The sequence below is a fragment of the Manihot esculenta genome, chromosome 2 (genome assembly GCF_001659605.2).
Source record: "Manihot esculenta cultivar AM560-2 chromosome 2, M.esculenta_v8, whole genome shotgun sequence".
Lineage (NCBI taxonomy): Eukaryota > Viridiplantae > Streptophyta > Magnoliopsida > Malpighiales > Euphorbiaceae > Manihot > Manihot esculenta.
In genome coordinates this window covers 489,638-515,811 of record NC_035162.2, presented here as the reverse complement: position 1 = coordinate 515,811, position 26,174 = coordinate 489,638, and the positions used below count along the sequence as shown (strand labels likewise).

Below are 26,174 nucleotides of genomic sequence, written 5' to 3'. Positions count from 1 at the left end.
AAAATAAAGAGATATTGATAAACGTTTTAAAAATAACTTGATAATGATTCTCTAATAAATAAAATCATAACTTCAAATATTATTTTTACATTAACAATCTTACTTCTCTATGTTTTTTCAATTTAAAAAATTCACTTCTAATATAAGATTTTAATTTCAAATATACTTTTTTTTAACTATTAATAAAATAAGTATTTATTCGTTATTTAATTTATTTTTATACACTCATTTTTTATAATTATAAAGTGATAATTATTTTTATTTATTTATATTTATATGATTAAAATTATATATTAAATTATTTTAATTTATAAAAATAAATTTTAAATTAAAAATAAAAGAATATTACAAATAATAATTAGATTATTTAATGAATTTAATAAATTATGAATTAAATTATTTAAAAAACACTTAAATATAGATAAAATTAAATAGAATTTATATAGATGATAAGTTAAGTTATTTAAAAAATTTTAAAAACTTTCTATATACGACAAACTGATTTAATTCGTACATACTAATTTAACTGTGCAATATTTTATTCATGTGAATTTAGACATACTAATTTAACTTGTAATATTTTATTCATGGGAATTTTCTTTGATTAAATTGCCTCTCAATTTCAAAACTTTATTCATAATATATATGCATAACACTTTTTACTGAAATAAATAAAATTAGACGAAAAAATAAAATTAAATCTCTAATCTAAATTTCTAGATCGCCGCTACACGACCTGTTCGAGTTCATTTCTACTAAGCTATTTAGAATTCTATGGCATTGAATTTGTTAAGCAAAGGAAGTGTGCTTGTATTGTTGTATTTCACTATCTTTCTCGGACAATGATAAGTTATTTTATAATATTCAAACCCACCTTTAGCTGTTGAAAAGCACCTAGAAATGCATGATCACGTCTCTTGATTGCATGACCAGCCATTTACCGGCCTTACGTTCAACTACTTTTACCGATGAACCAGGTGATAATCAAATTATTACCATAACTTTGAATTTGAGCAATTAGAATTGAAGAATAAATGTGTTAGACGGTAAAATAAAAGACCTGAAAAACCTCCTAGTCAGGATATAAGATTGAAATGGGAAATAGTTCTCATACAGTCATATGAAAGAATGCCAACTATAAGATCCCAGTAAAAATTGGACAGCAAATCTACCTACCCGCAAGCAATACAAAATATTGATAAATTCTGGAGTTTTCCCTTGATCACGGCAGCAATGTGATAATCTACTCTTCTATGTTCTACAGTTTCAGTGCAGTTCTTGCCATGGTCAGAGCTCCCTCATAAGTTTGATTTCCACCAATGAATCCGCTCATATGGACAAAAACACACCCTGGGATTCCAGACTCTCTTGACAACTCATCATCCCTCAGACCTCGCCAGTTAGCTGGTAGAGGCCTCCGGCTTTCAAATCTATCTGGAGCAATGGCCACTGCCTGCACTCGCCAATGTTTGCTCCTATCATCCTGTACATTTATTTGTTGAGAGTTTGAAAGCTCATCTGAGACAAACTTTATTTTCTTTTTTGGAGGAGGAAAGCGAGGGGAAGGGAAAGAATGGCTATATCTAAATTCATTTTTAAAATTAAATACACTCATCCTCGTAATACCAACTGAACAAATAACAGGACAGTGAAAAAAATGTTCTCCTTCATAAATACATGCACAAAAATACCAACAAGGAAAGAGAATAATTAAAAACATATTCTAATGTTTTGATATTTGCCAAGAGTGATTTTTCAATGTAATGGACAAATTAAACACTAAGAAAGGAAGAGTCACGAATTAAATAAGTAATGCACAAACATGAAATACCTGATAAAGAACATATTTAATTGAAGGGTCAATCTTCAATTCCTCCTCAAGCTCAAATAAATGAAGTTTCCACTGTAGGAAACAAAATCTAATTAGAATTTTCTTGCCAAAGTTATATCCCCTTCAAGAATCACCAATATCAGCCAAACATTTCCATCCACTTAACAGAAACACACATGCCAAATTGCAACTTTTTTCAGATCACAGGTGCCACTACTCTTTGATAAAAAGAAGAAACCAAATGCTCTGTCCTACCTCTTGAGGTTTCAAGCATTTCGGTTGCGCAAATGATAATTGTACTAATATATCACATAAACAAATGAAAGTGCAACATTATTGATAGCATCACTAAAATCTTTGCAGCACATAAAGATTGCAGCAGCTGCACAGCACACTTACAGGACAAAATGTAGCCAAAACCATAATTTCACCGGTAGGGTGGATGTCAAATCTAGCTGCAAGACACTCCATTACAATTGTACGTGCCGGTAACCAAGACCTGGCGTGATATCGAACACACTGAAAATAACATATATTTTGTCAATAGGCAAGTAATAGCAACTTTATTTCTTCAGCTCAGACTATAAAAAGGGAAAAAGAAAATATTAAATATAACATCCACATAATTCATACAACCTACAAGAACAAATGAATTTCAATTGAAATGAAAACTCACATCTAAAAACTCACTGCCAGCCAGAGCCATTGCTTGTTGGAAGGCCTGATTCTCCTTCTCTGGTGATTGATCAGGCTGTATCCAATCCAAATTCAATCTCCCAACCCTTGAAGATAAATGTGTATTATTTACATATCTTGGAGGCTGGTCTGTATCGTACTGATTGATTCCATTGTCAATTGCATCAATTGCCTGAAGAAGGAAAATAAAATGTCCACAAATAAGAGGAGGATGGCAGAGGTAGAGGAGTTAACCAAATTGAAGCAATACTATCAGAACCATGTATGGTACAGGTCAAGCCTGAAGTCATATGTAAATACTAAATAACATTATATGAGGAGAACAGTTATGAATGGCTTTAAGGCCATCACCTAGTGCCATGATTCAAACTTCATTACAAATAAGAAATATGGTGCAAAGATAACAACCCAGAATCTATCAGAGAACAGCAGAAACCCACATATTCAAACACTTGTGTCTAAAATCCAAATGGTGTTAATAAGCACAACAAACATAAAGTTACCAAAAGTAAACGGAAGTTAGCACCTCCATGAAGCTCTTGTAAACAGCCAAGAATAAACGATGCACATCTCGGTGCCCTTCATCAACCTGAAGTTCCTTAGCTATGATTTCCTTCCCAAAGTGCTAAAGAAAGAAACAGTTAAGATACATTAAATGAATAATCAAAGTATCATATAACTGCCACAATGAAGTGAAATCTCCCCCGCCCCCCTTTCTTTTGCAGAAAGGATTACCTTGTAAACAAGACCAGCACTACTGAGCTTGGTGGTGAAACCGTGTCCAAACTCCTCTTCAAACCCCTTTTGATGGTGATCATACCGGTCCCGTCTAGGATCATATACACCCCCAACATCAAGCACAGCATCCAGACCCTCCAACACCTGCATTTCGCCATCAAATCTCATACAACGTTCAGTATAGCGAAATTCTAGCTTGACCACTACGAAGGACGAAAATTAGCATGCATTTCATCACAAACAGCAAAAGAACATAGGTGAGATTTTTTTTTTCTTTCAGTAAGAACTAAACCGTCCAAACTGTGAAATCCCTCATCATATGGATTCCAATAGTCGCCTATGTGAATATGTAAACGGACCATCAAAGCTGCTGTTGCAAATTTGCAATGAAACAGAAAAAGGATCAAGCTTATTGAAACCTGAGGGTCCCGAGAGCGGACAATTTCGGCGTTGGAGAACTTGTTGGTGAGGCGAATCATGAAGCAGCCAAGAGCCTCGTCGCAGTGGAAGCTTCCGTTGTGAGTGCCTACTCGCTTAGGAGGATCTTGGTAAGGGGAGCCAGTGGAGTAGGCGGGAGAAGAAACAGTGGGAGAAGCAGCCATGCGAGGGAATAAGAAAGAACGAGCAAGGGTTTTGGGGAAGTGGAAGTCAGAGAAGAGCTTGTGGTTAAATCCCCTGTTTATTGCCAACATAGCTCCCGTCAACATTTCTATTTTCTAATGTCTCGCAAAACCCTAAATTTTCCCCTGATCCTCTCCGTTGTTCCCCTCTCCATAATTTTTTTTTGGTAATTTAGATGAACCTCTGACAGTTTTCCATAAAATATTTAATAATAAATTGGCCTTTAAATTTAGTTTTCATAAAAATATAAATTATTATTAATTGAATATTTTATATTTTATGATTAAAATACTTTTTTAAATAATCAATATTTTTAATAAAAAATTATTTTTATTCATTATTTTAATAATAAAGAATTAAGAAATTTTTATTTTAATTTTTAAAAATTAGTAAATTTATGGTTTTATCTATTACTATTATTTATTTATTATTATTATAAATAATTTTAATTTTAAAAATATAAAAATTGATATTCAATAAGTATAAAAATTTTATATTTATAAAAATTAATTTAAGCATATTTCAATTATAATATGCAAGTATGAAAATTAATTTTTAATTTTATTAAATATAAAAATTTTTATATCTATAAAAAACAATTGAAACGAATTTTTAAGCATAAAAATTAATTTTTAATTTTTTAATTAAGTATAAAAATTAATACTTAATTTTTAAATCTGTTATTTTTATACTTACATAATATACAATTAATTTTTAAAAAAATTAAAATTATTCATTATTAATTTTTATACAAAACATTAATTTTATACTTTAAAATTTAAAATTATTCACTATAATAACAGTAAAAAAATAATCGATAAAACTTATAGATTTATCGATTTTTAAAAATTAAAATAATATTTTTTTTAAAATTTTATTATTAAAATAATTAATAAAAATAACTTTTATTAAAAAAATTGACACTTAAAATGATATTTTGATCGTTAAAAAACATAAAATTTTTAATAAATAATTAATTAATAGAAATTTATATATTTTATTAATGGAATGACTATTTTATTAGATGAAAATTAAAATTAAAAATTAATTTATTATTAAAAATTAAAAAAGACTACTCAATAAATTTTATTTGAGTGTAAATTATTTAGTTTTTTGTTTTTTTTACTTAGTTTTATAGAATAAAAAATTTGAAATAAATATATCAAATAAAATATTAATCGTCTTAAATATCCATACTGATTATATATATTATTTAATTTTTATAATTTTCAATATTTATGTTATTTAAAATTTAACTAACACTAAAATAAATTTTGCTACGTGCTTTATAATATTGATTTTATAAAATATATGCATATTTTAATTAAATAGTTTTTAAATAAATATAAATTAGTATTTAAAAAAAATGTCGTACGCCTGATAACAATCCTCTTAAAAATTATTCTAAAAGTAGTCAGAATCTCTACCTTCCTGGTCTAATTAAAAAAAATATATTCATAAATTATTTAATTAATGTATTGATAAAAAATTTATTTTATTTTATATTAAACATGTATATAGTTAAATATAAAGTAGAATTAGACATTAAAAAATTATAAACAATTTTATTATATTTTTATAGTTGTAAATGCATCAAACTTTTTATAAGTTATTTAAAATTTGGTTTGATAAATATTCAATTTAATTTTTTTTATATGAACTAAACTTGATTCTACTTAAATTCATCTAAAAATAAATTAAACTCAGAGCTTAGCGTATTAAAATTTAATTAATTTAGCTTCGTAATTTTGTTTATTTAATAGATTTATAAATTTAGAGTAAATATATTGTTTACCTGAAATTATTTAATCTTTGCAAATTATTTGAGATTTTATTTGATACATCTCTTTTAACCCTACTTTTTTTTTTAAATGAAGTGCTCTTATTCATATTCAGCTCAAGTTCAGTAAATAGTCAAATTTAAAGTTAAGAAGCTTTTAGGCATGAACTGTTCAACAATTGACTGGGCTTAATCTTAATTTATTTTGAAATGTTCTTCCTTTTGCTTTTCTTTTCCGCATATTTAAGTTTAGTCTTTTATAAATTGTTTTATTATTTTTTATACACCTGTTCTGATATATACATATATATATTTTCGCATATTTAAGTTTAGTCCTTTATAAATTACTAGCTTTGCTATTCTCTCCTAGATTAAACAAATACTTGACTAGTAAGTGGTAGTTAGACAAAATCTACTCCAACCTTAACAATGGACGAAATGGGGTTTTAAACGACAGGTCGCTCGTTGGGAACAAGCATGTGCCTTTATTTCCTCTTAAAAAATCGAGCCCAACGCTTATGAAAATCAAAAACCAAAAAAATAAAAGATAACGAAAAGGTCACTCGCACGTAGAAGACAGGGAAGACTGTCCTCCTAGCTCATCCAGTTGAACAGCGTCATGGCCACCGTAAACAATCCTTCTCCTCTCCACTCTCCAATTCTAAAACTCAAATCTCTCCTCGCAAAACCCTTGTGCATCATCTCACCTACATACCCAGGATTCCTCCGCAGAGCCACTACTTCGCTGCCCAAGCCTCTGCTCTCAAAATGCAGCAGCAGCAACAGCTCACGGGAAAGCGAAACCAGTAACAATTTGAAAGATGCGTTATCTGGTATGGTGGATAAACAAGTAGAGGATCTCTTGAACAGAGAAGACAATAGGGCATTGTTTGATGGGTTAGAGAAGGCATCGCAGAGGGTAGAACGGGCAAAAAGAGACCTTGCGGAGATTGAAAGACAAGAGCTTGAGGCTAAGCAATTGAGGAATTATATCAATCAACTTGAAAGCCGAGCTTCCGAGGTCTGTTTTGCTCATCTAATTAGTATTTATTGTTTTTCTTTATATAAAAATATCAAAATGCAAGCAGAAACTTATTTTCAAATTTGCTCTAATTAACAAATTTTGGGCAAAAAAAAAAGATCGCCGAATGTCAGCAGGAGATCTTAGAGGCAAAAACCAAGGTTGAAGAAGCAGAACAGTTCCTGTCAGAGAGTATAGGCCGAGAGGAGGGGACAAACATAGAACCAGAAAGATTGGAGTCCATAAAGGCAGCTTCTATATCTGCAGTTGTTGGTACCCTTGCAGGTCTTCCTTTTTTCTTCACTCAGGTCACAGATATTGTGCAACTAGCGCTTCCTTTGGCAACCACCTTTATTAGCTGTGCCTTGTTCGGGGTAACCTTTCGCTACGCTGTGAGAAGAGATTTGGAGAATTTCCAACTCAAGTCAGGGACCTGCGCAGCTTTTGGATTTGTGAAGGGTATAAATTTTCGGCTATGTTCAAGAGGAATGGAATTAAGTGCAAACATGAGGTACTAAATAGTTTAGGTATTGATCAGAAAGTTTGATTTGCAATGCAGGACTTGGTACACTGGCCGGAGGACCACCACTGGAGCTAAATCCTGCAAGTTTATTGTCCCGTGGTTTTGATGGAGGAGTTTATGTATCCGAGAATCTCCTGATCTTTGCCTTTGCTGCGGTTAGCCTGGATCTCTGCTTCAAGATGGGGCTTTTAAGCCCCTTTCCTATGCAGCAGCAAAATTCATAGCGTGGCTGTATATTTCAGATATCATTATAAAACCATCAAATTTTCACACTCTTGTCAAGAAATTTTAGATGATAACATGACTAGCTTTTTCTGTTATGAACAACTGCATACTAAGAATGTAAAAAGATGATTTCTTTTTTTTGGAAGCATATAATCACTATAATCAATGTCTGCAGCTGGTTAATAACAAAACTTGCAAGCAATGAAAAGTTATATATTGCAACCCAAGCAGATTTCTATAGTTTCCTGGGATCATCATCCCAATCATCATTTAGACGTTCATGATGTTCTGAGGGCTTTTTGGGGACTCGCCACTCCTGAATCTCATCTCGTAATTGCTCTTCAGCAGATGGTAGATTCCTTGATTCTTGTCTATTCTGATGCCACGAGGTCAAAACAAAATACTTTCATATAAGCACATAGATTGTAAAGACTGAAATGAAAATGTACGTATGACTTCATTGACTGATACCTCATCAAATAGTTCCTCATGCTCTTCCAAATTAATATCCTTCTTTTTCATCATTGATGAGAGAAAAACTGAAGCTCTGTTGAATAACTGAAATCCCTCGATATCTCCATTTTTGATACTTGCTTCCAACTGCAAGAGGAAAAGCAGTGTTAGGAGCACATGAATATATTGCTTATAAACCTGTAAGAGTCCTGTAACAAATATCTGGCTCAAATGGGTAAGGGTAAATGATGAGAGTTATTACCTGCACGTGAATGATACCAAGAACAATGCTTGCAACAGGAAGCCAACTTTCCTCAGGAGACAACGACATATTTGACCTATTTAGTTTAAGCAAAAATCAATCATTCAAATTCTTTTACCTATTAAATGACATATTTAGATAATATGATATCAAGTAGGCAACAAAAATCAAAGAAGAATGTAGAAAGGTAAGAAATATTTATGCGACCTCAAAGTACATGGTAAACAATCTAGCATACCTATGTTTTATAGGCAAACTTCCGCCACTAACACGTCTGCCCTTTGTTAGGATATAATTGCTGCAATTTATTATAGGCAATTTTTGCTTCATTGTCTATCAAGCATCTACTTTTCACTATCTAGATACTAGGGCTGCTCACTTAGTCTGATATGTCAGTTTGAATATCAGGTTCGGATTGGAATGGTTAATTATTTTCAAATACTGACTTCTTAAATCGGTTGAGAGAAATATTTCTTGACCCTATTCTCACTTTCTAATCCCCAACTTCTTCTGCAATTTCACAACCTCCAGCTTCCCCAAATAATCAAAACATTACATGCCAAAACAACCAGAACATAATAGCACAGGAGAAAAAAAAACTCAGCCAAAACAAACGGCTATACCACAAAAAAATAAAAAAAAGAAAAAAAGAAAAAAAAGAAAAGAGAGTTCTAGAGCAAGTAGTCAAAACATAATACCAGCAATTCCATGCAAGGCAACAATTGACAGACAACACGAGATGATAAAAAACAAATGTAACTGCTTAGAATCTCCCCAAAGCATTTCAGCAACAACAAGAGCTTCTAAACCATCAATAATCAAGCAATAGAGGGAGAAGCAGCACAACCAAGGATGAGGCACCAAAGAGGAAACAGCAACAGAGCAACTATCCAAAGACTGGAAAATGAAAATCTGAAAAACACGTCAATAAAATGTGATCTAGTTCACTCCTTCAGATTAAACTGACCACTTTGATCTTAAGAACATCAAATTGAACCATGTAAAAGATCTCAAACATGCACCAATCTGACAGACAAACTCTTCACTCAGTTTTCAGAATCTGTCGATGGCTTTTCATTTTCTCTTCCTGGAATTGGGATTAGTACCAAAGTGGTAGAGAGAAAAAATTTCTTTAAGCCCCCAAGAGCATTAAACCAAAAGCAAAGACACTTGAGAGAAAGTAAACAAAATGGCTAAAAAAGGCCCAAAATCAAAATGGCTCTTTAAATCAGCCTTATGAGGAAGGGTCTAGGATTGGTTCGTTTCCAAATGGTTAAGTGAGATAATCACACAAAATTCATTCAACCAACTCAATCCAACAAGTTATAGTTGTCAGATTGGGTCGGTTTAATTAAAAGAAGCTAAATTGGGTCAGTTTGGATGTAGGTTCAAATCCAAACCAACCTAGGAACAGCTTTACCTTTACTAGATACCATATATATGTGACAACATTCTTTGCCAGCTACATTTGTGGTTCTTCCAGAGAAGACTTTTGAGCTTAAAATAGAACAATTATAATACATCACTGATCAAGCATAATTTAGCCACATTTTTAGTATATTTATTACTGTTTAATTACATATTTTTCTAGCTTAATTTATGTTTTTGTTATGTTTTTGTAGAAAAAGAAGAAAATGAAAAGTTGGAGAAAAAGTGAAGAAAAAGCTGGAAAAGTGATTGGGTCAAAGTGATTTGGCCAAAACACTGCCCAGATCAAGCTGAAGCAGAAACCTGGAGGCAACAGGTAGAAGTGATTTGGGCAAGCGATCAGCCCAAATCACTCGCAGAGACAGAAAGCTAAAAACTGGACTGACTCACGGAAAAGCGATTGGGGCAAGTGATCTGCCCAAATCACTGCCCCAATCACACTGACAGCAGAAACAGACAGCAGAGGTGGGAAAAGTGCAGGGAACTGAAATTCGAATTTTGAGAAGCCCAAATCCAACTCAATCACTGCCAACACAATTCCAATAGCCACGAAAGAGTTTCTCACCTAAGGAATTCCATTTGCAATTAAATTCAACATCAAAAGAGGAAACAAAAACCAAATCAAAAAGGGATTTCAAAACCCTAGATGGATGGGATTCTTCAGCTATAAAAGAGCAGCCTCCAAACCAGCAAAGGGACATCATCTCAGCATCTCCCCACCTTCGGAAAATCTGCAGAAACTGAGCAGCAAGCCTGCGGCAGTTTCCCATCTTCTTTTCTCCTTTCTTTTGTGATTTTGTCCACCATGAGTGACTAAATTCCATTCCTTTCTAGTTGAAATTGGGGAAATTCAGATTTGTGATGAATTGGGAGATTTAAAACTCCATTATTAAACTCTTATTTGCTTTCAATATTTATGCAACTTGATCTTTCTATAATTATTGCTTTGCTTTTGGAATCAATTTAAGCCTATTGCTTTTAATTGCTTGAGTAATATATTGTTTGAATGATTTAAGTCCGTAATTGCTTAGGTTGTTTAAACTCAAGTGTAATCGGTTGCACAATCTAAACTTGACCACGCGGTTGGCAAGGTTAGAATTAGGTTTCTCTAAGTCTTAATGCAGTCAACGGTTGTTCGATGCTAAAAGCCCTAAGGACGTTCCTTGGCAACTTTTGACTAGTGTTTGATTAGCGAACGTTTCCTAATCAAACTAGAACTAAGGAGGAATTTGGTTGTAAGAAGCGTCTTCTACAACCAAAACTAATTTATTGAATTAAAATAGAAGTATTAAATAATCAATAATCAATTCTAAACAAGCTGAAATAGATCCATACTTCAACTAGAATCTCTTTCCCATTGAAATTCTCATTTATTTAAGTTATTGCTTTCTCTTGCTATTTAATATTTACTCATCAAATCAAAACCCCCCTCTTTTAATTATTTGTTATTTACTTGTCCAAGTCATTAATAGGAAAATTCGTAAGCGTCAAATCCCTGTGGTTCGATCCTATTGCCACTATCTACAAGTTAATTGTTGATTGTTTAATAGGTTTATTTTTTACGGTTTCAACAACCGCTATCAATCACCCTTCTTGAATCAGCATTCTCATACTAGAAAGAGTCCCAAATATGATTATGCACTTGAACCTATCACAGGTTAAGATAGTGGAAAACTAATGAAACACACGCTTGCACTTTCCTCATCCTCCTCTTTTGTTTTTCGGGTGCGCATATGATCATTGCTAATAAGTTAACTCAAAAATACTTATTTAAAGGTGATAAGTCTAAGATCTAGTGGTACAAGAAGATGTGGACATGTAGGTAGGGGTTTGATTCACGGGAAAGTAAATGACCCTAATTGGGTGGTTGAGAGTTAATATTGTTGAACCTTGGTTCGAGGATGTTAAGGTTTGCAGGGTGATAACATAAAAATAACAGGATCCGTTGAGATCATGACATGTATACATAATATATGAAAAGATCCATTGTATCATACAATCCGGTTTAACTAGGCAGGGAAATGTCTGACCTATAAGATGTGAAGATCGGACTCCCAATCCCACTGACCTCACAAATGCCCGGAACAAGCAAGTCGACCTCTTCAAAGCCCGAAGACAACGAGCAGACCTCTTCAAGGTACGCAGAACCCCCTACAACCATGATTACGCGTGCCGTAGGGCCGACAGATATGATGCGTGAGATAGACAGAGATATGGGCCAAGTGGCTCAGCATTTATTAGCCGACTTAGCCAACTGCCCACCATTAATGAGCCACTTGACACATCGGCCACGACACATTACCGTCCAATCCGATATGACATCTGCCAAAGTGTCCCTTTATGATCAGGGTATAAATGCCTCTGAGCCAACCACATTAAAGGACAGATTTTTAGCCACAACGATTCCCAAAGCATACAGTCTCTCTTCCTAACCTCAATCCCCACGAACCATAAACTTTAGCCCTATTAACTCTCAACCACCCAAGCCCTATTAACTTGAGACCACCCAATCAGATCCATTAACTTCCTCGTGAAATCAAACATTTGTCCACGTGTCATCGTCTCCTTATTTTACTAGATCTCAGACTTATCAATTGGCACCGTTTATGAAAAAAAAGAGAAAGATTATCCTAATCACCAGAGTTTTTCAAAACTAAACTCATTGAGATCCACATCGTCAACCAGGAAAACAACCCATCGACACCTGTTGAAAATGAAAATCCAACTCCAGAAACTCAGGGATTTCCCATGACATTGTTCCCATTTCCTCTACTCAAACATTGCCTAACACAACTTCCACCAATAATCCTATTCCAACAAACACCATTCCTCAAACTGACATGTCAAACCAAGACCTACAAGCAATGTCAATACAATTACAACAAACAATGATGTGGATGAGTCAAATAATGCAACAAAGGAGTCTCACCCCACCCGTGGCCGTGAATCCAACACCCATCACAACCCCTAGTCAAATACCCAGACCAACTTTCATCACGGAAATAAAAAACCATGACCAAGCCACCACAGTCCTTTTGACCCGAAAAGAAGGAAAGGCAAATCTGTCAGGGAGCCTACAACTAAATCCAGGAGCCGTACAGTGAGGAGCCTGATAGACGAAGATGTTGACTTGCCGAAGAGATACGAGGTAGAAAGCGAAAAAAGAGGGTGCTAGCTCAAAAGCCCCGATGACCAGCGGGAAAACTAACATGAAAGATGGAGTGACCGAGAAGCTAAAAAGGCTGAAGGGAGAATTGTTAGCCGATTTAAATAACCAAACTGGAGCTCACACGAGCTTGAGAACGACCTCTTCGTTTGTAGCTCACATCCAGGAGGAGACTATCCCAAAAAATTCTTGATGCTAACTATAGGGGCGTATAATAGCACAGGAAACCCCTGGAATCATGTGATCAACTATTAAACTTTTATAGAGTTACAAACTCACTCCGATGCCTTGCTCTGTAAAGTGTTCCCAACCACTCTAACTGGGGGCAGCCCTAACCTAGTTCAACAACTTGGAGGTAGAAAGTATCAAGACCTTCTATGACCTGATCAGCTCGTTTATGGGGAGATTCATAGCCAATGTCCCAGCCTAAAGAAAGATTAGCTATCTGGAGACAGTTAGACAGAAAAAAGATGAAACTTTGTGGGAATACATGGCCCGTTTTAATGCGAAAGCTCTCAAGATCTCGAACTTGGATGAATTCAGAGCAATAGAAGCAATGCAGAAGGAGACCACATCCACGGAGTTCTTTGGATCTCTAAGCAGAAAGTCACTGATCACGTAGGCAAAGTTGATGCAGCGAGCTGAAAAATACATTAGGCAAGATGATGCTCTAATGACTAGCCGATTTGCTAAGAATTTTCGAGAAAAAGACCAGATGAGAAAATGACTACAAGATCGAAGAAGGAAGCATATAGACCGGAGGCCTGACCAAAGTTTGGAGGCTTTGAACAGATACCGAGATAATAGGGAAGCTGACCACCGACCTAGACCTCCTCCTCATCAAGACATTACCCCTCTGAATGTTTCCATGGCGGAAGTCCTAGTTGCTAACATGGCCACAACTTCTACGATATGATCCTAGGACTAGAGATCCGAACTAGTACCGCCAATTCTACAAAACCAATGGTCATGATACAAACAATTGCTACCAGTTGAGAATGAGATAAAGAAACTAATCAATAGGGGTCATTTGAAAAACTTTGTAACTTTGTAAAGAAGGAAATGGTGCCCGAAAACAGGCCAGAAAAAAGAAGAGAGTCCATCAGGAAAAGGGCGGTGAGGCCCATAAACGATGGATCCAGCGGGATCATCAATATGATAATAAGGGAAGAGACGGGGTAACCTCCCTGAACTAACAGGAAGAGAAAAAAGGGTGGCAAGTTGAAAAAAGTGGAAGTCATGCAAATTGCGGAACACATCTGGGGGTAGTAAGTTTTTTAGCAGGGAAGGAATCGAGATGTCACACGATGACGCCCTGGTAATAGAAGCCATTGTTCACAACTTTAAAGTCCAGAAAATTTTGATGGATAATGGGAGTAAGGTAAATCCTTTATCATACCGAGTGTTCAAAGTAATGAAAATAGTAGATGAAGATATGGTGAAAGACCAAGCGACATGAAGGACATAGACGGGATGCTTGTGCCAGTGGAAGAGAATCAAACTGTTGATCGGACCTTTTGTCTACATGCTCCCTTTTCCGATCTTTTGGTTGTCCACTTGACTAGTCTTTTTTTCAGAAATTCTTAGCAAATCGATTGGTCATTAGCGCATCATCTTGCCTAATGTATTCAACTCTGCCAACGTAGTCGGTGGCTTTCTGCTTAGAGATCCAAAAAACTCAGTAGATGTGGTCCCCTTCTGCACTGCTTCCACTACTCTGGATTCATCCAAGTTAGAGATCTAAAGAGCTTCCGCATTAAAACGGACCACGTATTCTCGCATTCTCGCAGGATTTTGTCTTTCTTCTGTCTAACTGTCTCCAAATAGTTAGTCTTTCTCTGGGCTGAGACACTGGCTATAAAACTTCCCATGAACAAGCTGATCAGATCATAAAAGGTCTTGATACTTTCTATTTTCATGTTGTTGAACCAAGTTAGGACTGCCCCAGTCAAAGTGGTTGGGAACACTTTACAGAGCAAGGTATCAGAGTGAGTTTGTAACTCCATTAAAGTTTTGTAGTTGATCACATGTTCCCTGGGATTTCCTGTGCCATTATACGCCCCCATAATTGGTATCGGGAATTTTTTAGGGATGGCCTCCTCCCAGATGCGAGCTACAAACGAAGAGGTTGTTCTCAAGCTCGTGTGAGCTCTAGTTTGATTTTTTAACTCGGCCAACAATTCTCCCTTCAGCCTTTTCAGCTTTTCGGTCACTCCTACATCTTTCATGTTAGTTTTCCCGCTAGTCATTGAGACTTTTAAGCTAATACCCTCTTCTTCGCTTTCTACCTCATATCTCTCCGGTAAGTCACATCTTCCTCTATTAGGCTCCTCACTCAGCTCCTAAATTTGATTGGAGGCTCCCTCATAGATTTGTCTCCCCTGATAGATTTGTCTCCCCTTCTTTTTTGCGTCAAATGTACTGTGGTGGCGGCTTGGTCATAGTTTTCTGTTTTCAAGATGAAAGTTGGTATAGGTATTTGGCTAGGGGTTGCAGTGGGTGTTGGATTCACGGCCATGGATGAGGTGAGACTGACATTGCTTGTAGGTCTTGGTTTGATATGCGAGTTTGGTTTGATATGTGAGTTTGAAGGATGGTGTTTACTAGAGTGGAATTGCTTGTAGAGAGTGTGTTGGATATTGTTTGTGATGAGGGAAGTGGGAATAGTGTTAGGGGAAATCCTGAGGATTTGGAGTCTCTGGAGTTGAGTTTTCATTCCGGTGGGTGTCAATTAGTTATATTCTATCCTTCGCACGTGCCATATCTATCTACAATTATGACCATAAAGAGGCTCTACGCACTTCGAAGAGGTCTACTCTTTAATTCTAGTTTCAAAGGCGTCAACCTACTTATTTCGAACATTAGTGAAGTCAGTATTGAGGATCTGGTCTTCACATCCTATGTAGGTCAGACCCTTTATGGCCCGATGGCACGATACAGGGATTCTTCTACCTCTCGCGTATACCCGGAATCTGTAATTATTATGTTATCAAAAGAAAACCCTGAAATTGCCAAATCAGTAAGATGATTATACGTCTAATTGAATTGCCAAAGCTAACCTCAGTTGTGAACACATAAAATTGTATTGTAGTCAATGTCAGCTATCATTGGCGGCAGATATACAAGTACGCTACCCATAAACTGTTAAAAGATTATAAAAACCAAACCTGAGGTATGGAGCCATGTATACAAGAGCATAGACAGCATATCGCCGGTTCCCCGTGTCAAGCCATGCAAATACCCAACTCTATCAACATTAAAGACAGAGTTGGAAAACCATATGAACAGAAGACAGAGTCTTTTCTATAAGAAGAAGAAATAAAGTTCACCAGCCAATTAAAGTAAGGAATGAAACTGATGATCCCCATCACGGTCAATCTGGCATCAGTCGAATCAATGGCGGATTCACGATCTTCGTCCATCTGAGCAGTGTTAGGCAAAAGCAGCGAAGACAATATAGACGCTCCAATAGCCACAGCAAACGGAGCGTCCCGGGAGAACTCCGCCCTGCATATTCCGTTGTTCTTAAAAGCCTTCCTCTGTAGCAGCAAAACTAACAAGAAACAGTAAGAAGAAAAAGAAAATTAAGAAGTGAATTTCAGGCGAGTATCAGTAATTAATACCTTAATCGGGATGTTACTATGGTGATTAAGTCTGGAGACTGGAGGCTTGAGAGAGAGCAGAGTGAAGGAAGAAGGGGGTGAAGTGAAGATGAGAGTTATCATAGCTACAGAGAGGAGTGGAGGCTTGCTCTAACATACGCCCGCACGCGATGGAAGAGAACAAACAAAGAGGAGTTAGAATCTCGAGCTTCGCACTTGTTGGGAATGGTGTTCTACGTGAAATATATGTATTTATATATTAATGTGTATATATACACACATATATAGAGAGAGAGAGAGAGAGAGAGAGAGGAAGGAATAACCGGGTCCGGGTTTTCTAACATGGAACCGACATATTCACGCACCCTATGTTGGCATTGGGAAAGAGGCAATTAGACTCGGCAGGGCACGTTCAAAACTTTAAAAATAAAATCAACTGAATTAAATATATTTCATTTTAATAATTTTAAAATAATTCATTATTCTTAAAACATGTAAAGAAGTAAACTTTTTATATAAAAAAAAAAAAACTTTCGACCTTAAACGGGACTTGGAAGGTGTGATAGTTTAGGAGAAGAGAACTACCAGAAAATATTACGATTCTAGCGTAAAATCGCTCCATGCTTAAAAACTTGCCAAAGTTTTTCCAATAATAAGAACATACAAGCACATAAAATTACAGAAACAATCCAACAAGTAGCCAAGGTCCGTGATTCAGTGTTCATGAGATACAGAAACGAGAAATAATAGGTTGACGACTTCATTGATTAACATTCTCAAATAGCTTCCAAATTCCAAACTGCTGTCTCATGTTTAGAGCTTGCGCAATTTTATAATAAAAAGGAAAACGCTAGGTTCTACCATCAACATATACAAGGTCAGGTCACTATGAACAGAATAATACACTTGAATAAACACTAAATAGAAGATGTTGATATGAACACTCAAAGCTTTCTACTCTCTCATGGCAACTGCTTCCCAGTGAGGGTGAAAAAAAATGTTACGTTCTTTTTTAACCATTGGATACTATTTCACACAAGTGCAGGAGGGAGCTCAGTTCGGCTTGAATTGGATAAAATGAATGAAAATACATTCTGATGTAGCTGTAGAGTTTGCTTATGTGTCATTAAGGTGACTGGAATCTGCAAGAAAATATGTATAACAGAGTTGCAGAAGAGATCCAGAACCAGAGGTGCTGTCCTTTGCTTTCCTCCATAATTTCCCGCAGCCAAAGATGATTGGATACCTCGCCCGAGAAAAAAAGGATGATGTATATGCATGATGAACAGCTCTTCCCTGAATTTACATGATGGTTTCCCTTTACAGTTGTAAGCATTTTCAGCTTTCAGGCATCCAGTTCCCTCCTGTCCCCATTTTCTTCCTGACCAGAAATGGATTTCAGCTGCCGTTGTAACTGTAGACAGTTATCAAACAACCACAAAATTAATCCCCTACATACTGTATATAAAATATTTCAAGGTTGAAGTATGCTTCCACCATCTTGGAGTTGGGTGAATCCTATTAGATGTCAACACCACCACCATGAATCATCCTTATTCCCAATGCATAAATATAAGAGGGGCAAAACAAAAAGAGACAAAAATCAAACCTATTGGACAGCTCACCTGTGCATATCTCAGCCTTTCAGAATTAAGTTCATCAGTCAAATTGATCATCCTGAAAATGATATGGACCACAAGACAGATTAATATGTTAAAATAGCTAAAGGAGAAAGGCAGATCACCACAATGATTAACCTAGTTTGAAGCTCTGAAATTTTCATCAACAGCATTCGTTCCCTCTCAGAAGGCGCTGCATCAACCTGTATCATTAACAAATCAGATGTGATATGTCAATCAATGATAAATCACTAGCGGAAATTACTATATCACACAACATTATTCAATCAATCAAATCATTACTAATGAACACCTATTTATTTATTTGGAGATTGGCAGGAAGATAAGGGAATAGAACTTTTTTTTTTGGGTTTTGGAGGAGAGTCCAAATTAGAAAGTTTTACCAAAACATCCTATTTAAAGGGATATCCTCTGCAAAGGTCTATGACCCAAGAAAAATGCCTAATAAGTTTATTAAAACACAGGTAATCATGCAATAAGTTGTTTGTCCAACTCTAGATGTCAAATTCAATAACTTGATAGTTGATAATCTTCACTTATTTTGGTATTGGGAAGAAAAAAAGAGTTGGAAGAGGAAAAAGCATGATGGGGGAAAGAAATACTTACACTTCCATTATTCTCTGAACTGCGGGGCAATGGTGGCAACTTTCCATTCTGTGCAACTGACACCAAAGCATAATTTTTTCAATTGCTCTTTCCAGAATATAATTACATCAAGCATCACACAAACACAATACCAAAACTTTTACTCACCATCTAAAGCATCAGCTGGTTGCAAGCTGTTGAACAAATTCATAATAAGATCCTGCAATCAAATGAAAATTTCCAATTAGGAGAAAGGCCACGTTTCACATTTATATGCCTGATGGTAAGCAAAATTTCTACTGGAAAAATATCTTGTAGAAATTTGTTCCCTCAATTGTATGTCATTCTGCCTTTACCTGCTGAATTGAGGTCTGCTGAAAAAGGTTATGCAGGTGAGGCATAAGGAATGATGCAGGTAAATTGTTATTGCTAATCTCCTTTGGGGACAGACTGGTAGACTGAAGAAACAGAAAAGGACATGATATTCATTGAATAAATAACTGATTATAACAATGGCACAAATGATAAGGAATCTAAAAACTCAGCATACATGATCCCCCTCCCGTCTCCATACTTGTGTATGGAACTGAAGGGGAGAGGAAGAGAGACACTGACTGTGAAAAACAATAATATCAAACTTTAAAACTGATGAATGCATGGGCATCTGAATTAAAGCATCTTGCTTGCTTACAGATTGCAAACAGCGAGACACCCAAGCACTAGTTCTTTTTTCCAAACCATTTGAATTATTACAAGCTTCAAACTTAATAAAGAAAATGAGGCAATAATTTATTTAAATGAAGAGCTAGATTATGTTAAAGCCAGAGTTTTACGACAAACCGTTTGTTTGGACTCAAATATCCAATCACCAACACTGGCAGACTTTCTCAGTGGTGATCCCTGAAAATCATAAGAAGAAACATCAAGCTAGAAATAGACAGCATATCTATTTACCTGAAGTACTAAATAAAGACTGGCAACCTACCTGGGAAGATCGACGCGGAACTGTACTTAGTGGAATATCCTAGGGCACATTATTTTAGTTAGTGACAGTCATATCACAAGAAATTATACCATAAGAGTTAAGCCTTACTTTTACAAGATCTAAATTTTCTGATGTTACTGAAAATCGCCCCTTGATTTGCACCAGATTAGCCTTTGACTTCTCATCCAAAGAATCTCTAAATCCTATTAAGGACAAATGATCAACGAAATAGAATTTTTAACCCCCGTGTAACAACAATGACAATATTTAGTATTTTAACCAAAAACAAGGGGTGGAAAAAGAAACGGCAACAACAACAATTATAATCTTCAATGTACACTGCTTGAGTTGTTACCTCCTGAAGATTTTATTGGGGCTGATAAACTGTTGGCAGAAGCCCGGTTTGGAAGCATCAGTGGACCACTAAAGCTTGGAGCTTTTCGAACTTCACAAGTGGTTTTCTCCGTTGTTGGCTGATTGTCAATCTCAGACCTAAAAGTTCACAAACATAAGCTCAAAGAATTATTAGGTCTTTGTGATTATACATCTCAAAAAAAATCCATAATGCATTTGAAATTAGAATGCATTTGCATGTGAATTTTATAAAGGAAACAATGATAATATTAGCAAATTTAAGGAGCGTAGCAATTATACATCTCGACAAATAATAACACCACACATGCAACAAGCTCTGCATCACTCCAAACATCCCTATACATAATAACTGCTGCAATACAAAATGAACACTGAAATACACAAACCTTTCCCAAAACCGCCCCTTGTCTGATAATGAATGGCCAAGCACAGCACCAGGCACAAGTGGCCCACTCTGAGTTTGACGGCCCTTCACCATTTTAGCCTTAGCTTGTGTCATGTCCCTTTCTGAGGATGATGCTTTTTCATCATTGGTTGCTTCACTTTTCGTCCCACTTTTCTCTAGTGTTCCGGTCTGTAGAGTGTCACTTTCAAGGAGCTTGCCCTTTCTGATTAAGCTCTCAGCTAGCAACAATTCATCCGCATCAGTATGTGTTCTGCACTCAACTTGCTGTATTTCACTATTTGAATTCAGTTTCACAGAACTGGATTGACCATCAGATACAAGCTGCCAAAAATAAACAAGAAAATCATAAAAGAATAAGTTCAATGCAGCTGAGCACAATGACTGGGAAGTTGTAAAATATGTATGAGGTAGTTAAACACGGATTTATAACCTTATAACTACCAAATGGTTTCATGCATTCATCTTCCTCCCTTGTATCAGGCATATCATCATCATCATCTCGCACCTATGGAAATGGTGTAAAATATTAGTTCAGATTCCTAAATGAATAACCAAAGAGAAACTGTTATTTAAAAGCATCATCTAAAAGAAATAAAAGATCAAGATAATTCACTTACAAGTGATGCTTGAGCTTTTAAATCTTCCAGGTCAAAATTCCATGCACTAACTCCTCTCTGATACTCACTCTAATGATAATAAGAAGACAAACTATTAACACAAAAGATCAAACTGGAAAAAATAACATAATACAGAAAGTACCAAATGCAAATACATTAATGTTACTTGTCCCATTAATATATTCTCTACAGGTGGAACTAGCATTTTTGTTTGAGCTGCTATAGAGAAAAGTACTTTCTCAAATATGTCAGCAAGGGGCTATTAAAAGTTATGATTATATGTAAGTTTAACACATACTTTAGTAAAAACTCCAAAATAGCTAAATGGCCATTTCAAACTGCCTTTTTCAATAAGTGCATTCAGGGAGATAGACATTTAATTTATGCAGGTCTAACTATTACGAAAACTTTCAAAAGGGAAAAAGAAAAGGAAAAGTAACTTCCTCCGCCTATAAAGTACAGAAAATATATAACATCAAGTGAAGACAAAATAAAAATAAACGTCCATAAATCAGATTCAGCATCATGAGATTTTCAGAAATGTCTCTAACCTGGGATAAAGCTTCTTGCTCTGCTGAAGGCATTTTTTTTAGAGCTAGCTGCGCAGCATCTTTAAGCTGCAATATTTTAGCAACTCCATCAAATAACTAAACCCAATTACCATGTGAAAGAGAAGAAGGAGGAGGCACAAACAAACCTGAAGGGCTTTCACACGATTCCAAAGTGGGGGCAAATCAGCAAATAACTTTTTCACAGAAAGCTCTGGAGGTTTAGCATGCTTAAAACAGGAATGCTTTAATAACTTCTCAGCTGTTGGCCTCTTTGTTTGATCTTTCACCAGGCACATTGCAACCATTTCTTTAAAAGACTGATCACAACTGGAAATGCTCTAATAAGAATCTCAATAAATATGACAGGAACATCACTAGCATCAATTACTTTAAAGTACATTGAACATCTTACCAGGAAATGGCATAGACATGATACCAACTTATTTTATACATGCACATAGGTGCAGAACAATCTTATTCCTACAATAATTTAATCAGAAAGAATTCCAGTACCTTAGAGAACTTTTTATCTCGATCATAATCAAGTCCAGGGGGAGCATTCTGTATGGTCATCAGAAGAACCTGTCAAAAAGAAAAAGAGTAAGGCAAACACAACATTCATGAAGCAATTAAATAAAGTTTCCCTCAAGCTTAAGCAGTATCTAAGTGAACATTTTGGTGCAATCCCAATAAATTGAAGTACCTTCATTGGAGGGTATTTTGAGAAGGGAGCATGACCATGTGCCAACTCCAATGCTGTTATACCGAAAGACCAAATATCAGCCCTGTACAAGAATGACCAAGGAGACAAAGTAAAAAATCAAATATGAGTTTTCTTTCTCAATTTTTAAGTTGAAACATGTAATCATTTTGTTTCACAGATCAAGACTGACCGGTAGCACTTGCAATTTCTATACAGATAATAGTGTGTAATTATAACACATCATGTTAGGCACACTTTTAGGTTGTTGGTAGGGGGGAGGATAAACAAATGCACCAAACCAAGACACACTAAAGGACTGTAATCCATAAACTGTTGTTCCCATATTCTCAATGGAGGAGTACACAATCAATAACAAATAACACAGATACATATACATATACATGTGCATCTGTGAGCGTGTGTCATTGCAATTTTGTTTTTGTTGCAAATATAACTACTTCTTGAGAAATCTTAACTTCATAAAGAATGTTTTAGATAAAAAAGCTCACTTGGAATTATATCCACTTCCTGGCTGCAAAACCTCTGGGGCCATCCTGCAAATTCAGAGATAAAATCCAAGGATCAGAAGTTCAGAATAGAAATTACTTTTAGAAGAATTCTTAAGACATACCAGCATGGAGTCCCCACAAAAGTATTTCTAGCACGTTGTCTATCACCTGTATCAAACATGCAAGCTGAAACGCCAAAATCAGCAAGCTTTACCACCCCATTACTGTTCAGAAGTATGTTTCCAGCCTGTAAGCACAATTGAAACAAATAAGAGCTAATAACCAGGCATACAGGCATAAAAATTAGAAATATAAATAAGCCAGTAGAATAATGTGCAAACTTAGTGCTTGACTGACCTTAACATCCCGATGAATATGCCCTTGTCGATGCAGGTAGTCCAAAGCCTTGAGAGTTTCTTTCAGAATGGAACAAATAGCAGCCTCTTCAAACCCATCCGGATGGGCAATCTTCATGAGATGTAAACAAGAACCCTCATCCATGAATGGCATCACCACCCAAAGATTTCGGTCAACAACAAAAGAGCAAAATGCCCTAATAACATTTGGATGGTCTATCAAACGCATAGTCTGTGCTTCCCTTCGTATGTCATCCTATAAAAGAACATAACAAATCAGATAGACAAGATAAACACCAAGGTGGATATGCACATACGGAAATATCAGCAAGAAAAAAATTATTGTAATTAAACTGCTGCAATTTGCTATCATAGAAAAAAAGGTCATAATTTTAATATGAAATAATTAAGTTCTAAGAAATATATTTAAATTTACATATTTCTTGATCAGTTTTTTCTATATGGTAAGCATATATTATTTTCTTCTATAAAACTCAGCCCATTATCAAGGTCTATAGCCAAATTAGGAAGAAATGATCCCTGGAAATAACCATTCTCTGTGTCTCACTATTTAGATTAGTTTTTTTTCCCTTCTGTCCACTTCTGTTGTACACCAAATGAAATAGCATAACATTTCCTAGGAATATGCTTTGCAATAAGACCAGGTGTTTGACTAATAAGTAGATCTTGGAAAACAGATCCACCTTACAAACAAGCACATATCTTTTACATAGTTCTAGTCCCTAGAGAACAAATGACAGTTAATCTATCCTCCAATAGTTTATAGTTGAAAAGCTAGAAGGTCACACATCTCCCATACAAGAAAATGACACAAACGCATGAAAAGATGCATAGCAAAGACAAAGGATAGAAGATGAGACAAAAACAGAGAAATTAAAGAATAATGCTTCCAATACTAAAGGATGAACCATGAAAAGCCTGAAACGTTTTTCCATGAAAAGATGTTTAACATTTTTGTCTCACTTCTGGCTGAATTTTAGTATGCGACCTTCATTTTATCAAGATACATATACATGATACACCTCTTTCTGTGAAAATTGAAACCATGCTCACATGCATACACACAGAGAAAAAGTCACTTCCAATTATTAGATAACCTGTATAGGTATTCTACAGATAATATTTTTGGGCCTTTATGAAGTTAGATAAAGTGGAAAAGATGTCAAACAGAGTTCCCTTCATCGACACATCACTATATAACTAGAATACAAGATTGGGCTTAAGACCAGGAGATGTTTATTTTATAAATATGGGTGATGAATCCAGGTTAAACTTTGAAGTGCTTGACAAATTTTTGGCCTAAATTAATTTTACTTGCACTTATTTCCTAAGACTATCTTATTGAGCATGCACAAAACTTATTAGACATAATACTTCTTCGAACAAAGACTAAGATCAAAACTGCTGAAGTTCTAATTTAGTCCAACAATATTTGTATGTTAACAGAAAAATTCCGAATCCAATATATTGGAAATTGTAACCATAGGTCAAAACTCTGCAAAGGATCCAGATAGAACTCAAATACCAAAAACCCTTAAGCTGCTACTTTACTCTCAATTATCTCATTTAAAGCAATAAACAACATGGGAGTACATACCATTCTACACAAACAACTCAATCTTTAAGAGTGAAAGAAGGAGAAATAAGAGAGAACTCCTATGAACAAAAATCGATTAATAAAGTGAAATTTGCACAATTCAATTATCTCTATTGTATCCACTAATAGAGTCAACTAAATAATATTAACTCTAATTAGTCGAATCCAGCTATGAAACTCTCTGCACCAGGCATTCCAATTAAATCAAATCAAATCAAAGACCTAAATCCACACCAAATACAAACAAAATCGAATCTCAAAAATAATTTCGATCAAACTAAACCTAATTGAAATATACACAGTCCGTCAACAGAAGTAAATAGCAAGTCAAAACAATATCACCAACCAGATTGCTATTGCACCGATCGAGATCCAAGCACTTAACAGCGACAACTTCGTTGAAAGGAAGATAGATCGCTCTATACACAGTAGCACTCGCGCCATAGCCAACCTCTTCTAGAAGCCTATAGTCATTGGGATTCGCCGAGTACGTCATCTGACTACCCCCCATCCTCCCCATGCCCTACAAAAACAGCCCTGAAAACCACCAAGCAGCACAGGAAACCTCTTCCCAGCAATCGAGAAACCAGTAGAAGTTAATAATTTTTTTTCCCTTGTTATGGTCTGGAGCATATGGACTGAATAGAATTTAGAAGCTGTGCGGGATAAAAGCCTTTCGAGTAGGGACATGTTTTTTTTTTTTTTTTACCAGTTGACCGTCAAGATAACCGCTGTTCGGAGTAACTTTATTTGTTTTTTAGATATTTAAATAAAAATATTTATGAATTTAGTATATTAATAATCATGCTGACGTGGTGCAGTGTTGCCAAGCTTTTGCATGCCACGTGTACGATTAATAGTATGAGACGGTAACATTTCTCTTTTTTTATTATTTATTTAGCAAGATTCACTTTATAATAAAATAATCCAAATAAATTTTACAAAATCATTTGATTTCATTTCCTTTTCAATAGAAATTTTATAAATTAAAAAAATAAATCCCTCTATTTTAAATAATAAAAAAATTAAAATTTTATAAAAATTTTAATTGTAAATAAGAGATTAGTGTTTATATTTCATAATTTTACTAATTAAAATGCAATTTGGTAGAAAAAAAGCTTTATTAAATAATTAATATTTTTCCTGTTTAGACTGGCGAGTGATGTAGGATTCCGCAAAAGCTTCAAAGAATAGAATATTCCTACAAAAGCTAGACTTATCCAAATGAACCAAGAAATGTTAGAATTTTATAAAAAAAAAATTTAAGACTTATTAACCAAAAATTTAATTAGGCCAAGTAAATTATCATGGTCATGTGCAGCCTTTTATGTTATAAAAAATGCTGAAATAGAAAGAGGTGCACCCAGATTAGTAATTAATTATAAACTATTAAACAAAGTTCTAAGATGGATAAGATATCCAATACCAAACAAACAAGATCTTTTAAATAGATTATATAAGGCTGAAATTTTTTCAAAATTTG

The 26,174-nt window shown here is 35.2% G+C and overlaps 4 protein-coding genes across 5 annotated transcripts; 1 reads left to right on the top strand and 3 right to left on the bottom strand.

The window, feature by feature from the left end:
- Positions 1 to 1,052: 1,052 nt before the first annotated feature.
- On the bottom strand, positions 1,053 to 4,048 carry LOC110610145 (MYG1 protein). The gene is made up of 7 exons (XM_021750018.2): positions 3,685 to 4,048; positions 3,263 to 3,409; positions 3,054 to 3,152; positions 2,508 to 2,699; positions 2,231 to 2,350; positions 1,832 to 1,903; positions 1,053 to 1,483 (listed from the first exon to the last, which is right to left on the bottom strand). The coding sequence occupies exons 1-7, from the start codon at positions 3,970 to 3,972 to the stop codon at positions 1,259 to 1,261; spliced, it is 1,143 nt and encodes a 380-aa protein (XP_021605710.1). The 5' UTR covers positions 3,973 to 4,048; the 3' UTR covers positions 1,053 to 1,258.
- Positions 4,049 to 6,178: 2,130 nt separating this feature from the next.
- Positions 6,179 to 7,601, top strand: LOC110609474. Its single transcript, XM_021749064.2, has 3 exons — positions 6,179 to 6,687; positions 6,807 to 7,146; positions 7,247 to 7,601. The coding sequence occupies exons 1-3, from the start codon at positions 6,286 to 6,288 to the stop codon at positions 7,432 to 7,434; spliced, it is 930 nt and encodes a 309-aa protein (XP_021604756.1). The 5' UTR covers positions 6,179 to 6,285; the 3' UTR covers positions 7,435 to 7,601.
- On the bottom strand, positions 7,546 to 16,597 carry LOC110609475. Its single transcript, XM_021749065.2, has 6 exons — positions 16,368 to 16,597; positions 16,074 to 16,283; positions 15,912 to 15,991; positions 8,151 to 8,226; positions 7,907 to 8,035; positions 7,546 to 7,811 (listed from the first exon to the last, which is right to left on the bottom strand). Exons 1-6 carry the CDS (start codon positions 16,467 to 16,469, stop codon positions 7,671 to 7,673), a joined length of 738 nt encoding a protein of 245 aa, XP_021604757.1. The 5' UTR covers positions 16,470 to 16,597; the 3' UTR covers positions 7,546 to 7,670.
- A 488-nt stretch (positions 16,598 to 17,085) lies between these two features.
- Positions 17,086 to 25,339, bottom strand: LOC110609075 (serine/threonine-protein kinase BLUS1). Of its 2 annotated transcripts, XM_021748404.2 has the most exons (21): positions 25,038 to 25,338; positions 23,075 to 23,329; positions 22,840 to 22,964; positions 22,718 to 22,762; positions 22,209 to 22,290; positions 22,019 to 22,087; positions 21,652 to 21,822; positions 21,506 to 21,571; positions 20,955 to 21,023; positions 20,768 to 20,842; positions 20,318 to 20,658; positions 19,912 to 20,048; positions 19,665 to 19,759; positions 19,557 to 19,595; positions 19,412 to 19,471; positions 18,928 to 19,029; positions 18,740 to 18,791; positions 18,593 to 18,648; positions 18,104 to 18,168; positions 17,972 to 18,023; positions 17,086 to 17,760 (listed from the first exon to the last, which is right to left on the bottom strand). In XM_021748404.2, the coding sequence occupies exons 1-21, from the start codon at positions 25,209 to 25,211 to the stop codon at positions 17,692 to 17,694; spliced, it is 2,199 nt and encodes a 732-aa protein (XP_021604096.1). In that variant the 5' UTR covers positions 25,212 to 25,338; the 3' UTR covers positions 17,086 to 17,691. The 2 variants fall into 2 exon arrangements, with proteins under 2 accessions (XP_021604096.1, XP_043809796.1); XM_043953861.1 differs by lacking the exon at positions 19,557 to 19,595 and having other exon boundaries at positions 25,038 to 25,339.
- Positions 25,340 to 26,174: the final 835 nt, after the last annotated feature.